Source organism: Cavia porcellus, unplaced genomic scaffold (genome assembly GCF_034190915.1).
Source record: "Cavia porcellus strain 051 isolate PalLab524CR breed Dunkin Hartley unplaced genomic scaffold, mCavPor4.1 scaffold_10, whole genome shotgun sequence".
Classification (NCBI taxonomy): Eukaryota; Metazoa; Chordata; class Mammalia; order Rodentia; family Caviidae; genus Cavia; species Cavia porcellus.
Window position 1 is genome coordinate 42,449,836 of NW_026947493.1, and position 24,220 is coordinate 42,474,055.

Below are 24,220 nucleotides of genomic sequence, written 5' to 3' on the forward strand. Positions count from 1 at the left end.
CTTTCCAAAGGGAAGAAACATTTACTTTGGATGAAGTTAAGGTCAAAGCCATGAAGTTACTTTTTTGTCATTGAGACATAATATCCACAACTCTAAGGAGGAAAGTTTTAATTGGCCCACAGTTTGTAGAAGTGCCAGTCCACAGTCAGCTGGCTTCAAGGCAGAGAGGCATGCAAAAGAGGCTTCATCATGATACAGGAAGCAAGGGGAGCTATCAAAGGAGGAGGAAGAGAGATACACTCTTCTAGGCCATGCTTCCAGTGATCCACCTCCTAATATCACATTTAGCTAAAAATTATCAGTGGACTAATCTACTGATAAGTATCATGCCCCCATGATCTAATAACCTCCCCAAATCCCCACTGACAAGCACATCAGGCTTTAGGAGGACTTCTAGATACAAACCATAACGTTCTACTCCTGACCTGCAAAAGACTTATGCACAACTCTATGTAAAAGGCATTTAATCCATGTATAAGAGTTGCCAAAGTCCTAGCAGTTCCAAAATTGATGAAAATTCCAAGTTCAAAGTGTCTTAATTTTTAGCTGTTAATCCTTGTAAAAATCAAAGGAAACTTAAACACTTTCAACATATGATGGCACAAAGAAAACATTCTCATCCTAAAAGACATACATATGAGATAGACCAAAAGCAAGACCAACATTCATCAGGGCAAACATTAAATCCTGTAGCTCCACGTCTAGTACCCTGGGCAAATTGTGGTGAGATGTGGACTTCAAAGGACTTGGGTGGCCCCATCCCTATGGCACTGATGGCAGTTGTAGCCCTCACAGCCTCTCTCTTGGACCAGATTTGCTCTTTTTGTGGATTTTCTCAGACTTTCTATATTCCTGGCTTTTCCAATACCTTCTGGTCTTCCCTGTGCTTTTGGCTTCACTCTCACAGGTACACTCACTGCCCTCTCTTCTCCTGAATTCTGAATGGAAGCTTTCTTGACACTGTATCTCTTGAATTCTGCAGGTGTGTTAAATCAGCACTACCTGGATGATGCCAATGTCTGCCATTAGCTGGAGTAATAGCTGGGACCTTTTGTGCCTTGCTAGTGGTTACATAGGTTTCAAGTACCTGGTGGATAAACATGGTGAAATCCAGATATGACAGAAGCAAGGGTTACAGAGCAAGAACCGGAACAAACCAAGTTGTCCACTTTTGCCTGACTGAGAAAGCAAATTAACTTTCTGGCAGACAAATGCAAAGCAGGAAAAAGTCCTGTAATTTGTTAAGCACCTACAGCCCACTCTTTCTCAATTCACATACCAACATAGTGCCTTAAATATTATTTTCTTCATTCTATGGAGGAAATAACCAAGGGTTCAACACAATGTAAGAAAGTCTACAAGTTTTTATGCAGAGACTGTGTACTGTGTGACTCAGACATGCACTAAGAAGACAAAAAGAACAGGCCTAGGCTCAGTGCTGCTACTTATTAGCACTGAGACTTGGAGAAGACGTTAAGAATAATAAGTTGGGGATTTAGCTCAGTGGCATAAGTCCCTGCCTAGCAAGAGCAAGGTGGTGAGTTTGATCCCTGGTACAAAAGAAAGAAAGAAAGAAAGAAAAAAGAAAGAAAGAAAGAAAGAAAGAAAGAAAGAAAGTCAGTTTTATATGTCAACTTGACTAGACTACTTTCTCTAATTATTCAGTCAGACATTATCTCTGTATTGTGGTGAGCATGTTTTATAGATGTGATTAAAGCCCATAATCAGTAGACTTCTAGATAAGTTTATTTCATGCAGTTAAAAGTACTTAAAAGTAGGGATAAGGCTTGGCTGAAGCAGAAATTCTACCTATGGAGAGTACCTTCACCCAGTGCCCTAAACACTGGCCTGCTACACCTGATGGTTTAATCCACACATCTCAGACTTTCCCAGGCAACTATAAGCCTGCTGTATTAAAAAAAATCTTCAAATAAAATGATCTGTAACTGGTTATGTTTCTCAGGTATAAATTTGGCTGATTTATGTTGCTCAGATGTATTGTGAAGATTAAATGAAGTAACAAGTGGCAAGCACTTGACATGATGCCAGGAACATTAGAGAGTATTTGAATAATGGTGATTGTTCACATGAGAACTGGGCAAATATTGGATTAATCCTACATCTAGTTGGCTCCCAACCTTCACTCTTTACCTGATACAGACTTAGTCAATAACTGTACTTGGCAATCTGGATTATATCACCAAATCAATGTGACCTTGAGTTCAGCCTCTATGCCTGATTTCTTTTCTGTAAAGGATTAGTGCCCCAAATAAATTTTGTATAAAATCTCCTAGCTTTGATGTCCTATCAGTAAATTTTAATCTAATTTATCAATTTTTTATTAAGCCTTGTCTTCTTCCTTCAGGCTTCAGACAAGATCTTTCCCATTACTGGTACATTCAGGGCTGCTTCCACTAAATGTCCCTCTAATTACTGAGTGGTTTATGGCCCGAGAATGCAAACTAAGTTTAATATTAACCTTGCTAAAACAATCACATTAGCTTAGAGCTCCTGTCTGTCCTATACCATAGACCAGGGGGTGTACAATTAAATCTGGTCCCTGCCACCAAGGAGTATAAGGAAACATTTACTATGAAGGGGTACATAATTAAGTCAAAGCACTGAGAGTAAGGAGACAGTATGACAATTCTGAGCTATAATGATCAGAAATGCTTAATAGAAGAGTCATGAACTTAGATAAAGTGTTTGTATAAGAGGTAAGAAAAAAGATCGTTCTTCTCCTAATGTGTATCATGTGCTCCATTTGGGGAGCTCTTTACATCGCTGATTGCCTTAACTAATGTTGAGAAATAGGTGCCTCATGATTTCACTATTTCTCTCCTGTTCTCCCTGATATCCTTACTAATTGTCATCATTCTGTGCAAGTGGGTGCAGTGGTCTTACTATATCATACCCACACATATTCTGATTAGTCCCTTTGTTGGTACATGAATTTGTGAGTGACATGAATACTTAAACGAAAGCATCAATACTAACATGTATTGCACAGATTTGGTTTCAGCTGTAACTTTAGTAGCCAATTCCATCTTCAAAGAAGAGTAAGTTCCATTAAGGTAGAGTCCCTCTTATTTCTCTTGCTCACTGCATATGTAAAGCCTCCCACAAAGGAGGTGGTCAATAAATATTTATGAAATAATTAAAGTATCAACACTCTTTAGAACACAGGGAAAGTTGCCCTGTTTGAAACATCAGTGACATTAAAACCCTGATAATGGCGATTCTTATAATTTTGATTTTAATATCAATCCACCCTGACTCTCTGCTCCTACTTTCTGAAAAACATTGCTTAAGTCCTTCAGCCTGGGCTTCTCAGGCAGTCATTGATAGAACCAATGCCAAAACTTACTGGAGCTGAACAAAAGGTAGTGGTGTGTGTAGAAGAAATGTTATGCTTGAATGACAAGCAAACACTAGAAGGATTAATTTTATAAGATCAGCTCTGAGATCAGATAAAAGCAGTGTGACTTTTTAAGCAATCTTCATTTTTATCTGTTTCATAAATAGCTGTTAGCAGCATTGATAGTCATCTTTCACAGGACAGAAACAAAGAAGCCTTAATAACAGTTCAATTTAAATTTCTCAGTATTCTTAGCTTAGTTTATTACCTTTTTCATAAGGATCATTTGCTAAATGAGTCCAAAGAGTGCTGGGTGATATGAGTAAACAAGCTAGAAATTCTCAAGACTGTGGTCTAATGAAAGCAAATAAGTGAAGTTTACAAAATAATTCAGAATACTGAAAAAAGCAGTATTGGAATATAAATATAGGTTTCTACAAACAAGAAGCTAATAATCATAAGTCAACACTCATCATGATCACTGTAAATATTGCAAGTTAAAAAAATACTCAAAAGTTTTCTAACCAATTACAAAATAATTCTTCCCATGTAGTTCAAATATAATGATTATTAACATTTATATTCCAACAAATGTCTAAAAATGTTTACCGAGCACCAACTACAACAATAAAAATAGTTCTCAAAACCCATACCACCAAATCAATGCAATCAGTCAGTGCATATTTACTAAGGATTGTATTTTGAGTACTCTGGGTAATGTAATATACATATGATAGTTTTGCTTATCTTTCCTGTAAGCATTTTCCCTTCTGGTAAAAACAACTGAATTTAACTTTGTGTGGCCACCCTCTCCCATTCCATCCCTATATTCTTTGGGATTGATCCCAACTTGCTAGCGCTAAGGATATTCATATTGTCATAACCTACTCAGTATTACTCTGGCCACAGGCATTGTTTTAGAGATGGACATAAATATAGATTTAAACAGAGATTGGTTGGGTAATAAAAGCCAGGTCAATGAGATTAAATTTGAGGTTTTTATTTGAAAACTTTGTCCCACAGATTGCAGGCTGCGAGGTTGATGAGCTGAGACCAATTAGGAAGAGGGTAGAGAGTATACAAGCAAGTCTCTGGGACAGTGCTGGCATTTTTCAGCTGCTCCAAGTTTTGCCCTTGTCTCTTGTCTATCAGTTGACCAAACAGACTCTACCAGTCTCTCTTGTCCATTGGCTTTCAGGTAAGTATACAGTGAGGAGATAAGAGGAAAATGAGGTTAGTTATTTTCATCTCAGAAAGGTCTCCTCAGGGTGCCTGTGTCTCTCTACTGAAAACCATAGCTTGGTTGGGAACCTTCCCAAGACTCTTTTTTTTGGGGGGGGGGTCTTTTTCCTTTTTATTGGTACCGGGGATCGAACTCATGACTGCCTGCTTGCAAGGTAGGCGCTTATGCCGCTGAGCTAAATCCCCAGCCCCAAGACTCTTGCCCTATAGATTCCAAGGACCATCACTGCTCTGCTTTCAGTCCCCCTTTGTAATATCCCCAAACTTTACTCTTATCTTTGTAAATAGTCCTGTTTTTAAAGCTGAGTTGAACGGAGCTGTCTGTTCCCTCACAGAACTCTAACAGATATAAGGCCTGTATTTGAATTCTGGATTCAGACATGCTTAAAGATACCAATACTGTTAACTTTTTCAACTTCTTCAGCTAATAAATTTCCTTTTCCTTACGCAGTTCAAATTCTTTTCTTTTCTTTTTTTTTTTTTTTCTGTCACTTGTAACAAAATGTCCTAACAGATTTTTAGGCTTATTGATCGCATAGACTTACACAAAACACTTTAGAAAAAGGTAATAAAAAAGGCACTATTATGTTGCCAAATTTGGAGTGGTGGTGGTGTGGTGTGTGGTGAATTACCAACCCCCAATACTTCAGAATGTGATTGTGTTTAGAGATAGAATGTTCACAGAGATAATGAGGACATTAAGATGGGTTCTAAACCAGTATTACTGGCACCCTTATCAGAAGAGGAGAAAAAAAGGAAGCTCTGTAAGAAGGAAGACCATATAGAGATCCAAAGAAAAAGTGACCATCTATAAATCAAAGAGACAAGCCTTAGATGAAATCCATCTCCTAACTCCTTGATCCATGGCTTGTAGCTTTCAAAACAGAGGAAAAACAGCTTCTGTTATTCAAGACATCTGTTCTGTGGTCCTTTGTTATACCAGCCCAAATAGACTCATAAATGTATGTATGTATGGACTAGAACTAGGAAAGACACTTCTAGAGATCAGCTACTGTCTTCAGCTATTGGAGCATGGTCCTTTAGCTATAGCTCATGTGTGTTTCTGTAACTTGGCTTTATTTAATTTACTTCTCACTGGTTCACCCTTTCATATTTCCCAAACCACAACAACCTCTCCTAGTTGGTATGGCTATCAACACCATTGGAGTAAGATTTTTGCATTGACCCAACTCACAGGAATAAGCTAACTTTGGGTAATATGCCCATTTCTACTTCCACTAGTGGCTGCCATATGAGTTTCCTAGCAGAAAATTTGGGGTTGTGTAGGGAAGGGCTTTGTTTCACTGTGAAAGAGATGAAAGACACAGTTGGCCTTTAGCAAGTATAGCACTTGAATTCCAGAGTGAGTGACATGAATACTTAAACGAAAGCATCAATACTAACATGTGTTTCACAGATTTGGTTTCAGTTTTAACTTCAGTAGCCAATTCCTCCTTTTAACTGTTCATAAGACCTACTTTCTTGACCATCAGTTTAGAGAACACAGAATCTTTACCAGACCATTTAGTTTTATTTGAGTTGTTTTGATGTAAATTGGTATTACTTGAAAAAAAGTTTAAAACAGCTGTAAAAGAAGTTAACAATTTTGTCCAGGAAAAGGGAACAATTTTTATGAATTATTCCTAACAGTGCCAGAAAGTGTGACTATGCTCAACTCTTCATGTATGGTACATGATATGGAAGAACCAGAGAAGTCTTTCACTTCCTGTTAATTCAGCAAAAGTATTAACAAGTTATCTCATGCGGTCATCTACTATCTCAAGCAGGAACTGTTTTCTTCTAATTTCTTAAGCCCTAAAAAATAAAATTATTTCAATTTTCTTGAATTTATTCATTCATTGCTTTCTACCCTATTGACTTTGCAGTAGCTCTTTCTTAATTCCTGGGCCACGGAATTAAGGGGTTAGGTAGATGCTGGATTTTAGTGTCACAATTTGTGGAGCTGATACTGTGTACTTAAGAGTTCATTCATTTTTGTTAGTGGCCATTTTTCCCTTTGGAGAGCTGGAGTGGTGGGTGAATGGGCTGGGGAAAGGAAAGCCTGTAGAAAGACACAGGCTATCAGGCCCCTTCTGCTGCCCTGTGGGCCCAGTTTCACTTCATGGGATTTCAGAATTGCCACAGATCCGTGACTGCTTCCACTTTCAGAACAGGCTGTTTATTTTTGTTACCCTGTCTCGATTGCACTATTGTGTGTTCAGCAGGGCCAATGTTCAGCAAATACTCCTATCTTTCCTTCCTCATCTCTGTTAAAAATGTCTTAGCCTCCCCATTGATGCTGGGGCTGGCCATCTGTGCTGATTTGGCTCATGAATATGAGTAGAGGCTTTGAATGTATTTGTACCATTGGATTGGACCTCCCCGGTTCTGGTGCTTCTTCTACTCTATATAACATGAAGAGCTTGTGTCAGGTAGCCAAGGACACTTTAGTCTAGATCCAGGATGACAGACTCATGGAACAGATCTGAACCTGACCCATAGCCCAGAGCAGGACTGTTGCAGCTGACCAGCTGGTCTTAGGTAAGATGTAAAGGTTTTGTTATTGCACATCACTAGTAATTTGTTGCACAGACTTATTCCAGCGTGAACTACTTAATACATCTGGAGAAATTTTCTAAGAAACCAAAGAAGGGCTCTCTAAAGGATTTGGATATGAGGGAGGAAGTGGGGGAGAAATTTCAAGGGCTTCTGAACATAATGATCAACTTGATCTAAAAATCTATTAGAGTACTCCAAACATCACAGGCATAAGATATATAAGAAATGTTCCCAAATAGCTATAGAGTCCAGTAAGTTCTTCTTTATATCTTATATCAAACTTTAGTATTTATTGACACTATTAAACCAAGGTAGTAATTCTAGTCCTATAATTTTAAACATCTTGAGAATGAGATTCAGATATACAATACTAATTAATGTTATAATCTTCTTTGTTCTAGAATAATCTGTTAGTTCATTTTGGGGAGAATATACAAAACTTAATGACATATTCTCAACTGTGTTTTTCTATAATTATCTTGAAGATAATGATTAAAACACAGATCTGAGAGAAAAGTTAATTTTTGTCTATTTTTAGAGAACTAGATTGAAAAGTTAATTTTTTTGAACAAGTTTCCACCTATTAAGACAAACATAGTTGACTTTTTTTACAACAAAGTTACTTGAGCTTGTTGATAATGATTTAATTAATAATAATTATACTTATTTCACTCAGATACAAATTCTATAATCTCATACGTAAGCAATAGATCATACAAATAATCAACATAATAAAATAATCCAGACCTATCCATGGGGTTTGCTTTAATGAAACTTAATGTATGTTCAATGACTACGAAACCACTCTAACAGGTTTTACTTATTTATCTGAGAGAGATTTTTAAAAGACATTTACTTTTCATTTTTTTCCTGGCATTTAACAGAGGACAATTGTGCCACAATCCTACTTTACAAAACTACAAGGAAGGAACACTTAATTTAATGTTCATGTGGAATGTAATTACGTACTTTTCTTCCTTTACAATGTGTGCTTCAGAGACAGGATGACAAGCCAAGAAGCACATAATATGCTGTCTGTCATTAAAATAGGTACATGCTTTTAAAATTATTTCACACTGACACTTATTCAAAATATCCTTTATCTTCTTTTTTTGACTATTTTATGAACATTATAGTACCTCATCAAGTATTGCCTATTTTATGACAGATATAAATGGGAATTTATTGAATAAATGAATTTACCATGTACAATCATAGATATTATAGATTTTAGTATGTACAAAGTTTCATCTCTGCCCTATGACTCACAAAGTGCTCTCTCTGACAGGTTCAGGGTTGCTCTGAGTCAGGACTATAGAGTGATCCTATCTTCCCTCTTGCTCTAAAGAATATCATTTGACCTTTCATTCAGAGTTTCCACTGAATGAAATCTTTCTGGAATGTTGCAAGCAAACATTTTTGCTTTCTCCTTTCAAGCTGTGGGATATATAGGTTGTCTCTCAGAACTATAATAATAAAGTTAGGAATAGTGAAACAAATAAAAATCATAACTTAGATGCCAACCAGCGTTTCCATCGCGCTTCAATCCTGCTAAACTACATTTAGTGTTCATTCCTTTGCAGCAACTCCCGCAGAGCAGGTGTCATTATTTTCACATTATAAATGAGGAAGTGTGGTGAGAATTTGAACTCAGGGTTTAATTGCAAAAATGGAGTACTTCACACAGGTTTAACATTCAATTTGCCTTTGAATTGCGTGTGATTTTTTGGTGTCTTTATTCACATTGAGTGTTCCTTCTGGCAGTTACCAATATATAGCCACTTCTCTTTTCCTTTGTATCCCATCATGGTGTCTTGCATAGTAAGTACTTGATAATTTCTATTATACTTCCTATAGCCCAAAGGCAGCCCAGTTTCCATACTTAAGAGTTTTTTAAATTGGAACATACGTCAAATTGATGTTGTGATGTATATGGTAGCCTTTTCCTAAAAATCTGTTATTAGCCCTAGGTATCTCCTAATGAATCCAATCTTAAAATCAAGAAGTCATTGCAGAAACAAATGAGTAGAACTCAACCCAAACTGCTCAAAGTTTACAGACAATAAAAGTAGATTATTTAATGCTACCTGAGTTTTAATCCCAAGAGGAATTCAGAAGGAAATCCACTGGAACTGAAAGGAAAGGCAATTAGATGTAGTTTATTAGCAATAAAAGTAGTCTGGTCAGTGATTTCAAGGGGACATACAGGTGGCACCAAGATCTCAGAAGTGGGAAAAATGTTAAATGCTTTACACTGTTGGAGTCTCAACAATGAAGTAAGACAGAAACACAAGTGGTGAATGACCAGAAGGAACACTGGGTCCACCTGCCCTTAAGCTGAACTCTCTGTTTTCAGATGTCCTGGAAGCAAACCACAATAAGATACTGTCAAGCATCATGGAGACAAGGATATGGGTATGTGACTTACAGCTGTAGTTTAAAGGTGGTCCTGGGAGAGTTTGATGTGATGCCATGAAAGGAGATATTTAAGTATGAAATGTTGCTCAAAACCTCTGCATTTATGTATTATTCATATCTTGTTTTGACACTATGGGCTTTGGCACTATGAATTTGATACTATGGGCTTTGGCACAAAGACAGAGAACTGAAAGTAACTGTGTTAGGGAGAGAAGTTTAGGGTTAGCTTTGTATTTTTATAAATAGAAAAGATGAGAATGTTTTTATCCTGAGAAAAGAGTCAGCAGAGTCTGTGGTAAGAATCAGTCAGAGATGACTGAAGTAGAAAGCTCTCCAAAGTAGTGGGATTAAAGGAGGCTTAGGGCACAAGGGAGGTATCTGAAGGAAGGGTGCTTTTTCTAATGAGATGAAGCAAGAATTAAAAGTGGCAGAGATATGGATGCAGAATAGTGTGTGTTAGAGTCAGGAGAAAATCTGTAATGGCTCTAAGTTCTTTGCAAAGTAGGTAAGCATCACTAAGAATGGGAGAATAACAGGAGAAGCTTTGGGAGATTAGAGATTGCAATGACTATGCAGTGGACGGGAAGAGCTGCCTTGTGCTGAGGGCATAATTGATATTGCCTTAGAATAGTTGTGTCGCTTTAATAAAATTCCAGAGATTTAAAACTTAATAAATAGTAAAAATATCTGTCTCATAATTCTTGAGGCTAGGAAGCCCACCATCAAAGTGTCAGCAATTTTGGTGTCTAGTGAGCTGCTCTTAACGGCATCTGTTGCTGCATCTTCCAAAAGGATAAAACTGTGCATTCACATGATAGAGGCGCAGAGAAAAAGGGCCCAATCTAGCATCCTCTAGACTTTTTATGGGGCACTAATTCATTCATAAGAGACTTAATCACTTATCCAAAAAAGTTACAACACATGAATTTGGGAAAACAAACAATAGTAGAGACTATTTGTACTGGGAGTAGTCTGGCATATGTTAGGTGTTAGGTTTTTTTTTTTAAGCTTTCATGCCTATTTGAGGTAAGGAAAAAGAAGAAGAGGCAGATTTCTGTTATGGATTAAGAATTAGAAATTTGTTTAAAGAACATGGCTTACTGGAAGTTTTAGACCATTATCAGCTCCAGTTTGGGTGTGTGTCATAGTGTATCTTTTGTTTGGTTTAAAGCATTTCCAAAAGATCAGGTAATCCTATCCAAATGGAATTACACAAGTGTACTACAGAACCAAATATGATTTTTTTTCAAGCTTTTGTTTTCTATTCTAAATAATATATCAAAGAATTTCTAAACATTTCTCATATTCATAATGATCCCTTAGGAGAATTCACAGATTTGAAATTGAGTTGAAGAGCATTAATCATATTACTTTAAGTTTGAGATTAGTGTTCATTAACGATTTCTTTAAATTTTTATGAAGACATTTAGGATGTTAGTAAAATAGTATTTATGACCCATGAGAATAATTTTTCTTCATTACTCAAAATGTTGCTTAGTGCCGCTGCCTCCAAGTGTATTCTGGGACCAAATGACAGTTTCTCCCACCCTAAGGAAACACCAGAGTGAGGAAAATGCTTGGCAGGAGGATCTGGTTTGCATTTAATGTTAATCTTTCTACTTAATTATCTTGTGATCTTGTGCAAGTTGCAGCCACTGTAACCTATAATTTTCTTATCCATAAAATTATACTAAAAATACACTGTTAATCTCATCAAGATGTGCAGATGAAATAAAATAATATTGAAAATGGCTTGTAACACTGAGGCATTATATAAAATATTAATTGTTGGTATTTTTAAAAGCAATAGATGCTATCTATCCTCTTGAGGGCTCCTGAAAACACAATTCTCTCGATTCACAAAAACAAACTGTCTCAAGCAACCCAGATAATTCTTTTGGAATCATAAATGTTGTTGGGTAGTTCTTTTAGAAATGGCTTGCCAAACAAAAGTATTTCAGGTCCTAATTGGACAAGACAAGCCAAAAATTGTGCCAAAAGTTTATTTTAAAACCAGGGTTGAAGGGGTAAGGAGCTAGTATTGTATAGCAAACTTAGGCCAAACCGAGAGAAAAGGATAAAAACTAACAATAAAAGTTATATAAGCAGGGTAGACTATCCTGAAGAGTCATAATAATGAGCTCCTTGTGGTATTTTGTTTCTGTTATGTCATCTACATTGGGGGGGAGCTAGTGAAAAGCTCTACATGAGTTCCGAGAGTACTCTGGCCCCACCCTGGGATCTTGAAATGGGCAGGTCCCACCCATGTCTCCACTGCTGCACTAGGATCTTGTAATTGGCAGGTCCTGCTCATTGCCTCAGCTGGTTTTACCATGCCCTACCTTCTATATCAATAAAGGGATAGTGTGTGGAAAAAGTAAGGGGTGTGAAAGAAAAAAGTAAATAAATTGTACTGAGAATTTCTTTCTTTTTTTTTTATTTTCAAAGTCTAACTTTAATTCAGACTGAACAAGCAGAAAAGTGAGGAAGCTAACTGTATTAGCAGACACAGGTGTTCCAAATGTAAAACAGTGGGTTATTAACAGAACTATTTACATGCATATTTACAGGCAACTCTTTTATAAATGTCTTTTAGTTAGTTGAAAAACATTTGACATTAGGTAAAAATATTACTTGGATTGGGCTGAGGTGATAACACATTATAGTAAAAGTATTAGAAAAATGATCCTCGAGATGTATCAATTATAAAGCAGATGAAAACTTGAATGACAAATTATCCAGTAAAATTCTCTAGTAAAAAAGTCAATGCAATCCATGCTACAAAATAAAAATGAGAACATCATATAAATAAAACAGAAAAATGTTCTAGGCCTTAGGGTACTAAAGTTAGTCAAGTAAAACAAAAAAATAATTCTTGGGCTGGGGATTTAGCTCAGCAGCATAGGCGCCTGCCTTGCAAGCATGCAGTCGTGAGTTTGATCCCCGATACAAAAAAAAAAAAAAAAATCTTGAATTGGAATAAATCCTCAGTGAACAATCTTGGCTGTTTAGCTGGGACTTCTAAGTTTTTTCCTCCATTAATGATATTTTTACAAATATGTGTCAAATACAATCTACATGTGTTAAGTCAGCTGTTGATATATTCAAAGACTAGTGCTATGGATGTTTATGACTATGATCAATTTTGTTTTGAGACAAGGTCTCACTATATAGTTAAGGCTGACTCAAACTCACAATGATCCTCTTGTCTCATCTTCTCAAGTGTGTGCCATCACAACCAGCAATACTTGAAACTCAATTAATTGAGACATAAGTATCAAAATAAAAAAGCTTTAATATTTCTATCTAAAAAAAAGCTACATTTTTGAGTAATCTGTATTTCTAGGCTGAGTCTTTTTCACTCAAGAAAGAAAACTTAAAAGGATAAGCATCTAACCAGCTAGCAAAATTTACTTTCACCATTTCATTTATTTCAAAATCAATTTTATTGCAGCCAAAACAGTGGAATTAACTGTACATAATAAACTATTTTATATATATACACATTTTAAGTTATAGGGAATAAAGTTTATTTTTGGCAGATAGTGTTAAACAAAATTAAAGTTGCATACATTAGTAACATAACTCAACATACTTAATTTGGTATAAGTATGACACATGTTCTTGCTTTCTTGTGTTCTGCTAAATCATCATACCTAAACTTTTATAAAAACTGATACAGTGAAATTTAACTTTACTGTTTTCGCTTATGCTCTGATTCCAAACAAAACTTTTCATAAGCTTCTTCAATTTCTGGGTCCATCTCATCATCAATATCATCCAAGTATGGATCACCTGATAATCTGTTCCATTTTCTTCATAATCTGGAAAAAAGGCCTCTCTTTCAAGTAACTCTTGATACTTCTCTTGGTAATCTGGATCTGCTGCAGTGAAAGGAACACCATCAGATGTATAAAATGTTGGTTCATTCATAAAGTAGTTAGGATCATTTTCAGGTGTTGCTTCTCTGTACGTTGAAGTTGCATGTACTCTGCCCCAGTTACTTGACCGAAGTTCTACAAGCTTCAAGAGCCTCTATTTTACATCTCTGCTGTAATTTGCATCTAGGACAACATTTTCAATTCTTTGAATAATTTCTTCCATATCAGTCTTTAATTTTTCTTTCCAAGCATCTTCCAAAACTGATCCTGTCAACTTTAATAATTTTACTGCACAAATTAAGTTGTCATCCATTGGATTAGAGAAGAGGGCATTCAGCAATTCACGCAGACCAATTTGAAGAATATCTGCTCTCGTAACCTGCCCATTTGTTCCCTTGATCTCCAGGTTAAGATAAAGTTCTCCCAGAAAGAGTACAAATGCATGAAATCGCTTTCGAGTCACTTCATCTCCTTTCTCAGCTTGATCTTTAACTTCATATTCAGTCCGACATCTTTGAAGAAGCAATTGGCAGAAGTTGCCACTCTGTGGACTAATTGTCAGATGATGGGACAGGTAATTACACAGGCGAGCTCCCATGTAAGAGAAATTTGGGATAGATGTGGCCTGTTGGTAGATGAGTTCCACAAGTTCTTGCAAAGCATCATCAGTTGTAACCCAGCTAATCAGGGTCTCTGCAAATTGTTCAATTTCAGTTTCAAAACTGCCAGGTTGCTCTGTAAGATGATTCAAAAACTCTTGAACATAGTCTGATAGAGTGGGATAATCCTCACAACTATCTTCATAGGATTCTGTATAAGCAGAATAACCTGATGGGTAAAATTCGGGGGCATTGGCAGACAGCTTAGACATTAACACAGGAGCCACAACTTCCTGGGGCTTAGCCATTGCTGACTCTGAGTTCTGCTATGGGGTTTTATCCTGTGAGCTAGGTGGAGCTCTCAGGGGCCTCGTTTGTTCCGAGGCGGGCCTGAGCTCCTCGGTGGTTCTCCCGAGAGACCTGCAGAGAATTTATTTCTTTGCTGATTATTTCTTTCTGTCCCCTTTTCAGCAAATACTAGAAGCTGCTATGGCATTGCAGTAAACACAAATTCTGTGCTTTTTGGAACTTTGTTACTTATCATCAAACATCAGGGAAATATTGGTTGCTCAGAAGTCACATTACTTTTTTAATTTAGTATTTCTTGAGTCCAGCTAGGACCAGAGCCCACTATTCCTGGTGTCTATCCATATAGACTGTCAGAAAAACTGAGACTCCATCTTCTCACAATGTAAATTATCTGAACGATCACTTGTCATGTGTAGATTTAGGTAAAAACTCAACTTCCTACCAGAAAATCTTGATGTTGATCCACTCCACAAAAAAAAAAAAAATGCGTGAACAGAGTGTGGCCCACAGTATTGGAGGTCAACACTGAGGGCCCCTGGATGTTAGTTAGATCTGCACTTCATCATGCAGTCATTCATGTCCTCCTTGGTAAAACAAGAGTGTTAGGAATCTAGTCACTAGTCTGTTTCCAAGTCCATTCCTTCAGTAAGATCACAAGGTGTGGTGGGTCAGTTTATGACTTTCTAGGAAGTTCTTGATTGAGATCCTTAACAAAGTTTTTAGTGACAGAGTAGTAAATGAAAACTGAGGAACTATACTTTCCAATCTCCTTTCTTGGGCAGCAGAAGTATTTCCTAGGATGGTCTCTGCTGGACCTCAAGAAGAACAAGGATTCTACTCTGTGACATCACAATATCCAGTCTGAGCCCTGATCTCAACATCTTAGACGGAAAAGGGGTTGATAGAGCAGAAGTGGAAAGCTACCTGAAGAACGTGGAAAGAATCAGTCATCCATGCTTCCAGTTCAGGTATGTGACATTTTCTAAGCTCACACAGAACACGCTGGGGTCTAAAAGAAAAAGAGAGGACCACAAACTGAGTGTGTCTCTACTAGGCCTAGGAAAAATAGTACAGGCACAGAGGTTGTGCCACAGATATCTTTTTGTAATGTTTGTTCCCATGAAGTGAACAGAAGCCAAAGGCAGTTCCAGCAGAGGAAGGCTAGGGTACATTTTCCCGGTAGATATTCAGGCTTGTCAGGAAACTGGACCATGAGGACATTTCCTAAGCTCTTACTACCTCCCTGCCCTCTCTCTAAGTATGGAAAATATAAGAATGACATGGGTATTTTCAGAGGTCAGTACAAAATTACTTTCTTAAGGTACTCCTTATTCATTGTCTGGTAATAACTATTTGCCTGTGTAGATGTTTTTCTTTGAATAGCTTCTCTCCAGAATGACAGGAAAGAGTAAACTAAGAAAAAGTTAAGTGAAAGAAGCATTTTAACAGAAGATAGTTCAAAAAGTACAAACAGAATAATGAGAAAAAATGTATTATCCATTTAGCAATCAGACTAACTCCAAAGACTAGTTTTGAAATTTCAAGCCTTCACAGGCAAAAGGCCTCCTCCTATAAACAGTGAAAGGCCTCATGGTTGAGAAGTCAAACAGTTCAGCTGGAACCATCTACCAGTTCCTCCCCTTCAAAGGGACTTGTGCCAATGAAATCATTGCTGGGGATGCAGACAGTTCTGTTTTCTTTTCCTTGCCTTGGGGTTTTGGCTTCTAAAGTATTTGTTTCTTTCTTGAGTCTTAAGACCCAGAGTCCAAGTGACAGCAAATAGCTATTCCGTTTACTAACAGGGCGGAGCTCAGTATTGGTGCCAGGACCTGACTCATCTCCATTTGGACACCCTGGAGTCTTAGCACATGGTGACCCCAGAGACAGAGCATGGGACAGGTCAGGCAGACTCACTGAGCAATGTCTGCAAATGAGAATTTGCTGTGCTTCTCCTTAAGTGGAAGCAGCAGTCCAGTGTCCTGACAGGGAGATCAGTCACCCACAGGGCACCTAGCAGCAATAGACAAGGGAAGAAGGACACCAAATATTCATGGAGTACAATTGTAACGCTCTTCGGCCTTCAACACATCATGAATAAATATATCCCAGCAGGAAGGTCAGTATTCTCACACTCTATAAAAGCAGCAATAACGCAAGCATGTAAGTCATGGAGAAACCCAGATAAAAACAAAATGTGCTGCTTGCACATTAACTTTATAGCACATGTTCAACTTCCATCTGGAGAAGTTACTATGGTTTGCACATTTAAATTATGGTCCAATCTCTTAAGACCTTGAAAATTAAAATTTCATTGGCTCCGTTTTTAGACCTCATTCATTTTATAGTCAATGAAAACTAAGTTTAGGCTTAACCTAAAATAATATACACAAAACACAATGTCCTAACTCATCTACATTTATTGACTATAATGTTTCCTGACAGTTGTGATACTCATAAACCACAGAATTTTTGAGTTGCAAGGAGCTAAAAAATTATTCACTTCAATACCTCCATTTCCAGAAGAAGAAATCAGTACAGAGATGTTAACTGTCTTGGTTAAACATGTCTAGCTAATTAGTTCTGGGAACCAAACCTTTCTTTAGTATTCTTGTTTTTAGCCTGGTGGTTTTTGTAATACACTTTACCATACATTCATGTTCAGTGAATTTATTGGTTTATATTTAAACTAACTCTTTTAATTTCCAGTTAGAATATTTCAAAATGAGGATATGTCATTTCCTCAGCCTTCTGTGTTTAGTAATAAATGCAGATACTCTGTGTAGGTGGCACTGGTCACCACAGCCTCCCAGCCTCTGAAGTTCAGATAAAATAAGCTTTCTCTAATATCAAGACAAGGCACTCACAGTACATCAAACAGGCTAAGAAAATAATAAAAGCAAATCTAGGAAAATTGACAAGCCACTGTGCCTTGAAGCCTGATTAGTAGTAGTCCCTTAAACAAACAAACAAAAAAAAAGACTTATACAATGTACAAAGTTTTTGCTTTGTAGTAAATATACAGTCTTCCTATATGTCTTTCGCAGTTCAAGTAGACATTAATTGTGGATATGTGTGTATATACCTGTTCACATACACAGCATGAGTAAATGCTATCTGGCAGATGAGAGGCTGTTACACACTTCAGCAGTAACAAACTTACTCCTCTTAACCTACACTTGGATACTGATACTAGTCCTCTCTGACTTTTCTCATAAATGCATATTTTCTTTGGAATCACGTTTCCTAGACTATATATGTCTTTTTTATATTAAAGAGAAAAATAAACGTAACAATGAAACTGAGTTTCAAAACAGGTTTGTAGGATAGTTACAATATTGATACATTGTTATAATTGCTGTCTTCATAATAGTCATTTGTAGTGTAAGGTATAAGCAAGATATCTTATCCAAACAATTTTAGTGCATAACTTTCTTTTGGAGGAACTAAGAGACGCTATCTGTATATCTATTTTAACTATTTTGTGTATACAATTTTTTTCTTTCTCCTTTTTTCCTTTACCCCTTCTTCCATTGCAGTTTGTCTTTTATCTTTTTTAACATTTCTTCCCAATGCACAATATCTGTTGTACATTTTGGATCCTATTTACTTGTTTAGTGTCTCACACTAGTGAGACAATATAATGTCTACACATGTGAGTCTGATTTATTTCACTTTTGAGTATGGTCATGAGTTACATCCATTTACCTACAATAATCTCCAGTCTATCTTTCCTTATGGCTGAGTAGTACTCCATTATATTAAAAAAACATTTTTTATCCATTCATTTGTTGATCTGTTTTTCCATGATTTAGCTATTAAAAATTGTGCTGCTATGAACATGGGAGCATATATCACTGTGGTATATTTTTAATTCTTCTGGGAAAATATCCGGAAGGGGAATAGCTGGATCAGATGGGTCCTCTAATTCTAACTTTTAAAGGAATCTCCATATTGATTTCTACAACAGTTGCATCAGTCTACATTCCTACCAACAGCAGAGATGTGTTCCTTTTTCCCCACAGCCCCTCTATTATCTGTTGATGTTTTGATGATAATGGGGTGAGAAGTAATCTCAGTGTTGTTTAATTTTCATCTCTTGAATAATCATTGATATTGAACATTTTTTCATGTATTGTATTTTGCCATTTGTATTTCTTAGTCTGAGAAGTGCATATTCAGATGCTCATTTTTGCACTGGGTCTTTTAATTTGGGGATCTGACTTTTTTCAATTCTTTATATATTCTAGATATAAAACCTTTGTTTGTAGAAAAACTAGGTATAATGTTATCCCACTCTGTGAATTGTCTTCTCACTCTGTTGGTGACTTTTGATGTGCAAAGCTTTTTAATATGGTGAGACCCCATTTGATAATTCTTTGCTCTATTTCCCCTACAGTCTGGGATTTGTTCACAAAATCTTTACCTACACCTGTCTTTGAGATTTCTGCCTTATTTTCTCTTCTAGTAAATTTAGTGTTTCTATTTTAGTACTTAGATCTCTGATCTATTTTGTCTTTAGTGCATGGTGATAGACATGGGTCTAGTTATAGCCTTCAGCACGTGGAGAGTCAGTTTTTCCAGTACCAATTACTAAAAAGACTTTGTCCCAGTGAACGTTTTTGGCTCTTTTGTCAAAGATAAAGTGGCTGAGTGTGTTTGGAGAAGCTTCTGCATCTTTCAATGTGTTCTACTGATCCTCAGGCCTGTTTTTCTTGCCAATACCATGCTGATTTTATCAGTAGCTTTATAGCATAATTTTAGGTCTGGGGTTGTGATGCCTCCTCACTTGCCTTTGTTGCCCAGAATTGCTTTTGCTATTCCAGGTCTTTTCTGGTTTCAAATAAATTTTAGCAATGATTTCTGTAGACCTGGGAGGTATGTTAGTGGTATTTTGATTGGAATCGCATTAAATATGTATAACAATTTTGAGAGTATGGCCATTTTCAATATGTTGGTTCTTCCTATCTGTCAGGGCTTGGAATTTTCTTTGTTGGTAAATTTTTAATTATATTTTCAATTTCATGGCTGATATTAGTTTAGTCGAATTAGTATATCTTCTTGATTTATTTTTGGCAATTCAATTGTGTCTAGAAATCTGTGCATATCTTGTGTTTTCCATCTTATTAGAATATAGGTTCTCATAATAAGTATTGATCATATTCTGGATTTCTGTGGGATTCATTGTGATTTCCCTCCCTTATTCCTAATTGCTTGAATTTGTGGTTTTTTCTTGCCTATTTTTGATGAGAGTATCTAATTTATTAATTTTATTTATTCTTTCAAAAAACCAATTTTTCAGTTCATTGATTCTTTGTATTGTTTTTTAGTCTCTATTGCATTAATTTCTGCTCTTATCTTTATAATTTCGTCCCTCCTGTGAACCTAGGGTTTGATTTATTCTTCTTTCTAGAAGTTTGAGATTCAACATTAGGTTGTTTATTTGAGCTCATTCTGTTTTCCTGATGCGTGAGTTCACTGCTATAAATTTCCCTCTTAAGATTGTTTTATTGTATTCCATAAGTTTTGATATGTTGTATTGGCATTTAATTTATAACTGTATATGCTGTTTAGTTTCATGTTTAATTTCTTCTATTATTCATTGGTTGTTCAGAAGGATGCTTAATTTCTACGTTTTAATTTAGTTTTTGTGATTTCCTTTGTGGTTGATTTCCAGTTTCATTGTGCTATGGTCAGATAGTATGCATGGGATGATTTCAATTCCTTTATATTTACTTAAACATGTTTTGTCAGCTAATATGTGATCTATTTTGGAGAATGTCTCATGTGCAACTGAGAAGCATGTGTATTTTTATGCTTTGGAGTGGAACCTTCTGTAGACATTTTTACCAAGTCCATTTGTTCACAGGCTTGGTTTAATTCTAATATATCTTTGTTACTTTTTTTGTCTAGTTAATGTATACCTTTGTGAGGGGGTATTAAAGTTCCCACTACAATTGTGTTAGGTATTTGGTTTTTTCATGCTAGTTAATATTTCTTTTAAGTAGTTGGACAAACTTGTATTAGGCTAATAAATATTTGTGATTGTTATCTCTTCTTGGACTTTTTACTTAATGAGTATGTAGTGACCTTCTTTGTCTCTTTTGATGAGCTTTGGCTCAAAGTTTGCATTATCTGCAAATAGAATAGCTAACTCCACTTTTTTATGGGTTCCTGCAGCAGGAGGAATTGTTTTGCATTCTTTGACTTTTAGTCTATGAAGTTCTTTTTGGGTTAAGTGTATTTCTTGAATGCAGCATATTGTTAGCTCTTGCTTCTGGCCAGTCCGTTTCTTTTGATTGGTGAGTTGAAATTATTTTCATTGATGGTTATAACTGACATGTATTTGATTTTCTTTTTCATGCTGCTTCCCTATTGCTTGTTCCCCGAGTTTCTGCTCTGTTTAACTGCTTGTTCACGTGGTGGCTTCTTTTGATTGGGGTTCCTGTGTTCATAGTTCTTGTTAGTGCTATCTAATATGCCATTCAGAACATTCTGTAGAGCTGATTTCATAGTCATATCTTTCTTCAGTTGTTCTCTATCATGTATCTTATTTCTCTACCAATTTTGAAAGATAGTTTTGTAGGTACATGAATCTGGGTAGAAGATTGTTTTCCTTTAGAGGCTGAAAATGCCTCCTTCCAAGATCTTCCTGATTTTAGGATTTGTGTTGAGACATCTGCTGTGATTCTGAGGGGCTTTTCTTCATAGGTGATATGTTTCTTTTCTCTAGCTGATTTTCATAGCTTGTTCTTGTGCTGAATTTCTGGAATCTTGATTATTATATGCCTTGGTGTAGATTTATTTTGGTTATAGCTATTTGGAGTTCTATATGCTTCATTATTTGCATATCAAATTCCTTATCCATGTTTGGGAAGTTTTCTTTCATTATTTTTGTGAAGAGATTTTTAAGGTTTTTGAACCGTCTACAGCTTTCTCACTGATTCCAATCACTCTTATGTTTTTTTGCTTCACTTTATCATATAGGTACTGGATTGATTTTTCATGGTCTTTTGCAATTTTTAAGGTTATCTTTCCTTTCCTAAAAATTAGTTGCATTCCTGTCTCTTAGATCTGATATTCTATCCTTGCCTTCATTCAATCTGCTGTGTAAACTTTTAGTAGAGTTTTAACTTCTGTTTGAATCTTTTTCATTGATTCCATTTCTTGCCATTCAAGGTTTCCATCATTTTCCTAAATGTCTCTATTTGTTTATCCATGCTTGTTTTAATGTCTCTTATTTGATAATCATTCCTTTTTTGCACCTTAGAGATGATCCTTTTTTGCACCTTAGAGATGATTCTTTTTTTAAATGTATGTTAGTGACTCTTTTTTATTTGAAAAAACAGAAAAAAGGTAGAAATAATGCATAATTTCAAAAAAATAGTAAGAAATCACTAGTTGATAATTACATATTGTCTTCTTAGAAATAGTGTTCAAATTACAAAAGCAAAGCACACAAACTGGACATTCAAACAGTGAGGCTGCAAACAGTTCTGTTCAACTATCCAACAAAACCTTAGTAATACGGTTATCAACGCTACACACTTAAACATACATGCAGTTATATCCTTTAGAGCACTTTTTTCTTCCCTTTTTTACAATAGCAATTACACATTTTGAGTTTTATTACTCCTACATTTCTTATTACTTTTTATACTAGAGACACAATGTGATATTTATAAATATGATTCTTATTTATTTGACTAATGAGGAGAGTCTCAATTTGTCTCCATTTGCCTATGAAGGCCTCAAGATGTTTTTTTAGCTGAGTAATACTCCATTGGATAAAAATACATGTTTTTCATCCACTCTGTGATTGATGGACATCTTAGTTGTTTCCAAGATTTATCTATTACAAATTGTGCTGCTATGAAAATGGGTGCATATATATCACTGGGATCTTATCTTTTCAGTTTTTCTGGGAAAATATCCAGAAGGGGAATAGCTGGGTTGAATGGAACTTCCAATCCTAGTCTTCTGAGAATTCTCCATATTGATTTCCACAATGGTTGCACAGTCTACACTTCCACCAACAGTGGAGCAGTGTTCCTTTTTCTCTGCAGCTTCGCCAACATTTGTTATCAGTTGATTTCTTGATGGCAGCTATTCTTTCTGGAGTGAGATGAAATCTCTATGCTGTTTTAACTTGCATTTATTGAATGACGAGTGATGGTGAACATTTCTTCCTGTATTTATTTGCCATTTGTGTATCTTCATCAGGGAACTGTGTGTTCATCTCAGATGCCCATTTTTGGAGAAGGTCTTTGATTTGGGGGGCTTGATGTTTCAATTCTTTTAATGTTCTGGATATAAGTCCTTTTTCTGAGGGGTTGCTGGCTAAAATTCTTGCCCATTCTGTTAGTTTTCTTTACACTCTGTTGGTGATTTCTTTTAAAGTGCAAAAACTTTTCAATAATATGAGATCTAAGTAGTTGATTCTTTGAAATGTTTCTCATGCAGTTTGAATTTGTCCATGAATTCTCTGCCTACCCCTATGTCTCCAAGACTTCTACCTACCTTGTCTTCCAGTACATTTAGTGTTTCTCTTTTAATATTTAGGCCTTTGATCCACTTAGACTTTAGTTTTGTGCATGGTGATAGGCATGGATCTAGTTTCAGTCTTTGGCATGTGGAAAGCCAATTTTTCCAATAGCATTTATTAAAGAGGCTATCCTTCTTCCAGTGAACATGTTTAACCCCTTTGTCAAATATCAGGTGGCTGTGTGTCTTGGTAGTTGTGCTTGCATCTTTTAATCTGTTCCATTGATTCTCAGGTCTATTCTTTGCCAGCATCATGCTGATTTTATCACTGTGGCTTTGTAGTATAGTTTTAAGTCAGGAATTGAGATGCCTCCTGCCTTGCCTTTGTTGCCCAGAATTGCTTTTGCTATTCTAGGTTTCTTCTGTTTCCAAATGAATTTCAGGAGTGTTTTCTTTAGATCTGTGAGGTATGTTAATGGTATTTTGATTGGGATTGCATCAAATCTATATAACAGTTTTGGGATTATAGCCATTTTCACAATGTTGGTTCTTCCTAGCCAAGAGCAAGGAATATCCTTTCATTTTCTAATATCTCTTCAATCTCCTTATTTAGTGTAACATAATTTTCAGCATATAGGTCTTTTACATACTTAGGTTGATTCCTAAGTATTTCATTTTTTAGATGCTATTGTGAAGAGCAATATTTCCATTTTTTCTCCCTCAGTGAATTTTTTGTTTGTGTACAGGAATGCTATTAAGTTTTGAGTACTGACTTTGTATCCAGCTACACTGCTGAATTTGTTTATTACTTCTAGTAGTCTTTTAATGGAGTTTTTTGAGTCTTCTATATGGAGTATCATGTCATCTGCAAATAGTGACAATTTAACTTCTTTTTTTCCTATCCTTATTCCTTTTATTTCTCTCTTTTGTCTGATTGCTCTGGCTAGTGTTTCCAGAACTGTATTGAATAGGAGTGGTGATAGTGAACATCTTTGTCGTGTTCCTGATTTTAAAGTGAAAGCTTTCAGTTTTTGTCCATTTAGTATAACATTGGCTGTTGATTTGTCATAGATGGCCTTTATAAGATTGAGGTAGACACCAGGTATTCTGAGTTTCTGAAGGGTTTTTATCTTGAACATGTGTGGGACGTTATTAAAAGCTTTTTCTGCATCTATTGAGATGATCATGTGGTTTTTGTTTTGGCTATTTTGATGTGGTTGACTTGCATATATTAAACCATCCCTGCATTCATGGAACGAATCCCACTTGTTGTGATCTATACTTTTCTTGATGATTTGCTGCATTCTATTTGCCAGTATTTAATGGAGAATTTTGGCATCATTAGCAGATGGAGCCTATAGTTCTTCTTTTTG

General features: G+C 36.1%; 2 protein-coding genes across 2 annotated transcripts in view; one reads left to right on the forward strand and one right to left on the reverse strand.

Annotated features, from left to right (window-relative positions):
• Positions 1-12,999: 12,999 nt before the first annotated feature.
• LOC100715853 (polyadenylate-binding protein-interacting protein 1-like) lies at positions 13,000-14,480 on the reverse strand. Its single transcript, XM_063257393.1, is given in 2 exon segments — positions 13,000-13,378; positions 13,381-14,480. Coding segments are annotated over 2 exon segments (1,092 nt in total). The 5' UTR covers positions 14,366-14,480; the 3' UTR covers positions 13,000-13,271.
• Positions 14,481-15,181: 701 nt separating this feature from the next.
• Positions 15,182-24,220, forward strand: part of Dnajc5b (DnaJ heat shock protein family (Hsp40) member C5 beta) — a 128,979-nt gene continuing 119,940 nt past the window's right edge. The window contains exon 1 of the mRNA XM_003480074.3: positions 15,182-15,334. The gene's annotated coding sequence lies outside the window, so the exon portion shown is untranslated. The remainder of the gene's footprint in view (positions 15,335-24,220) is intronic.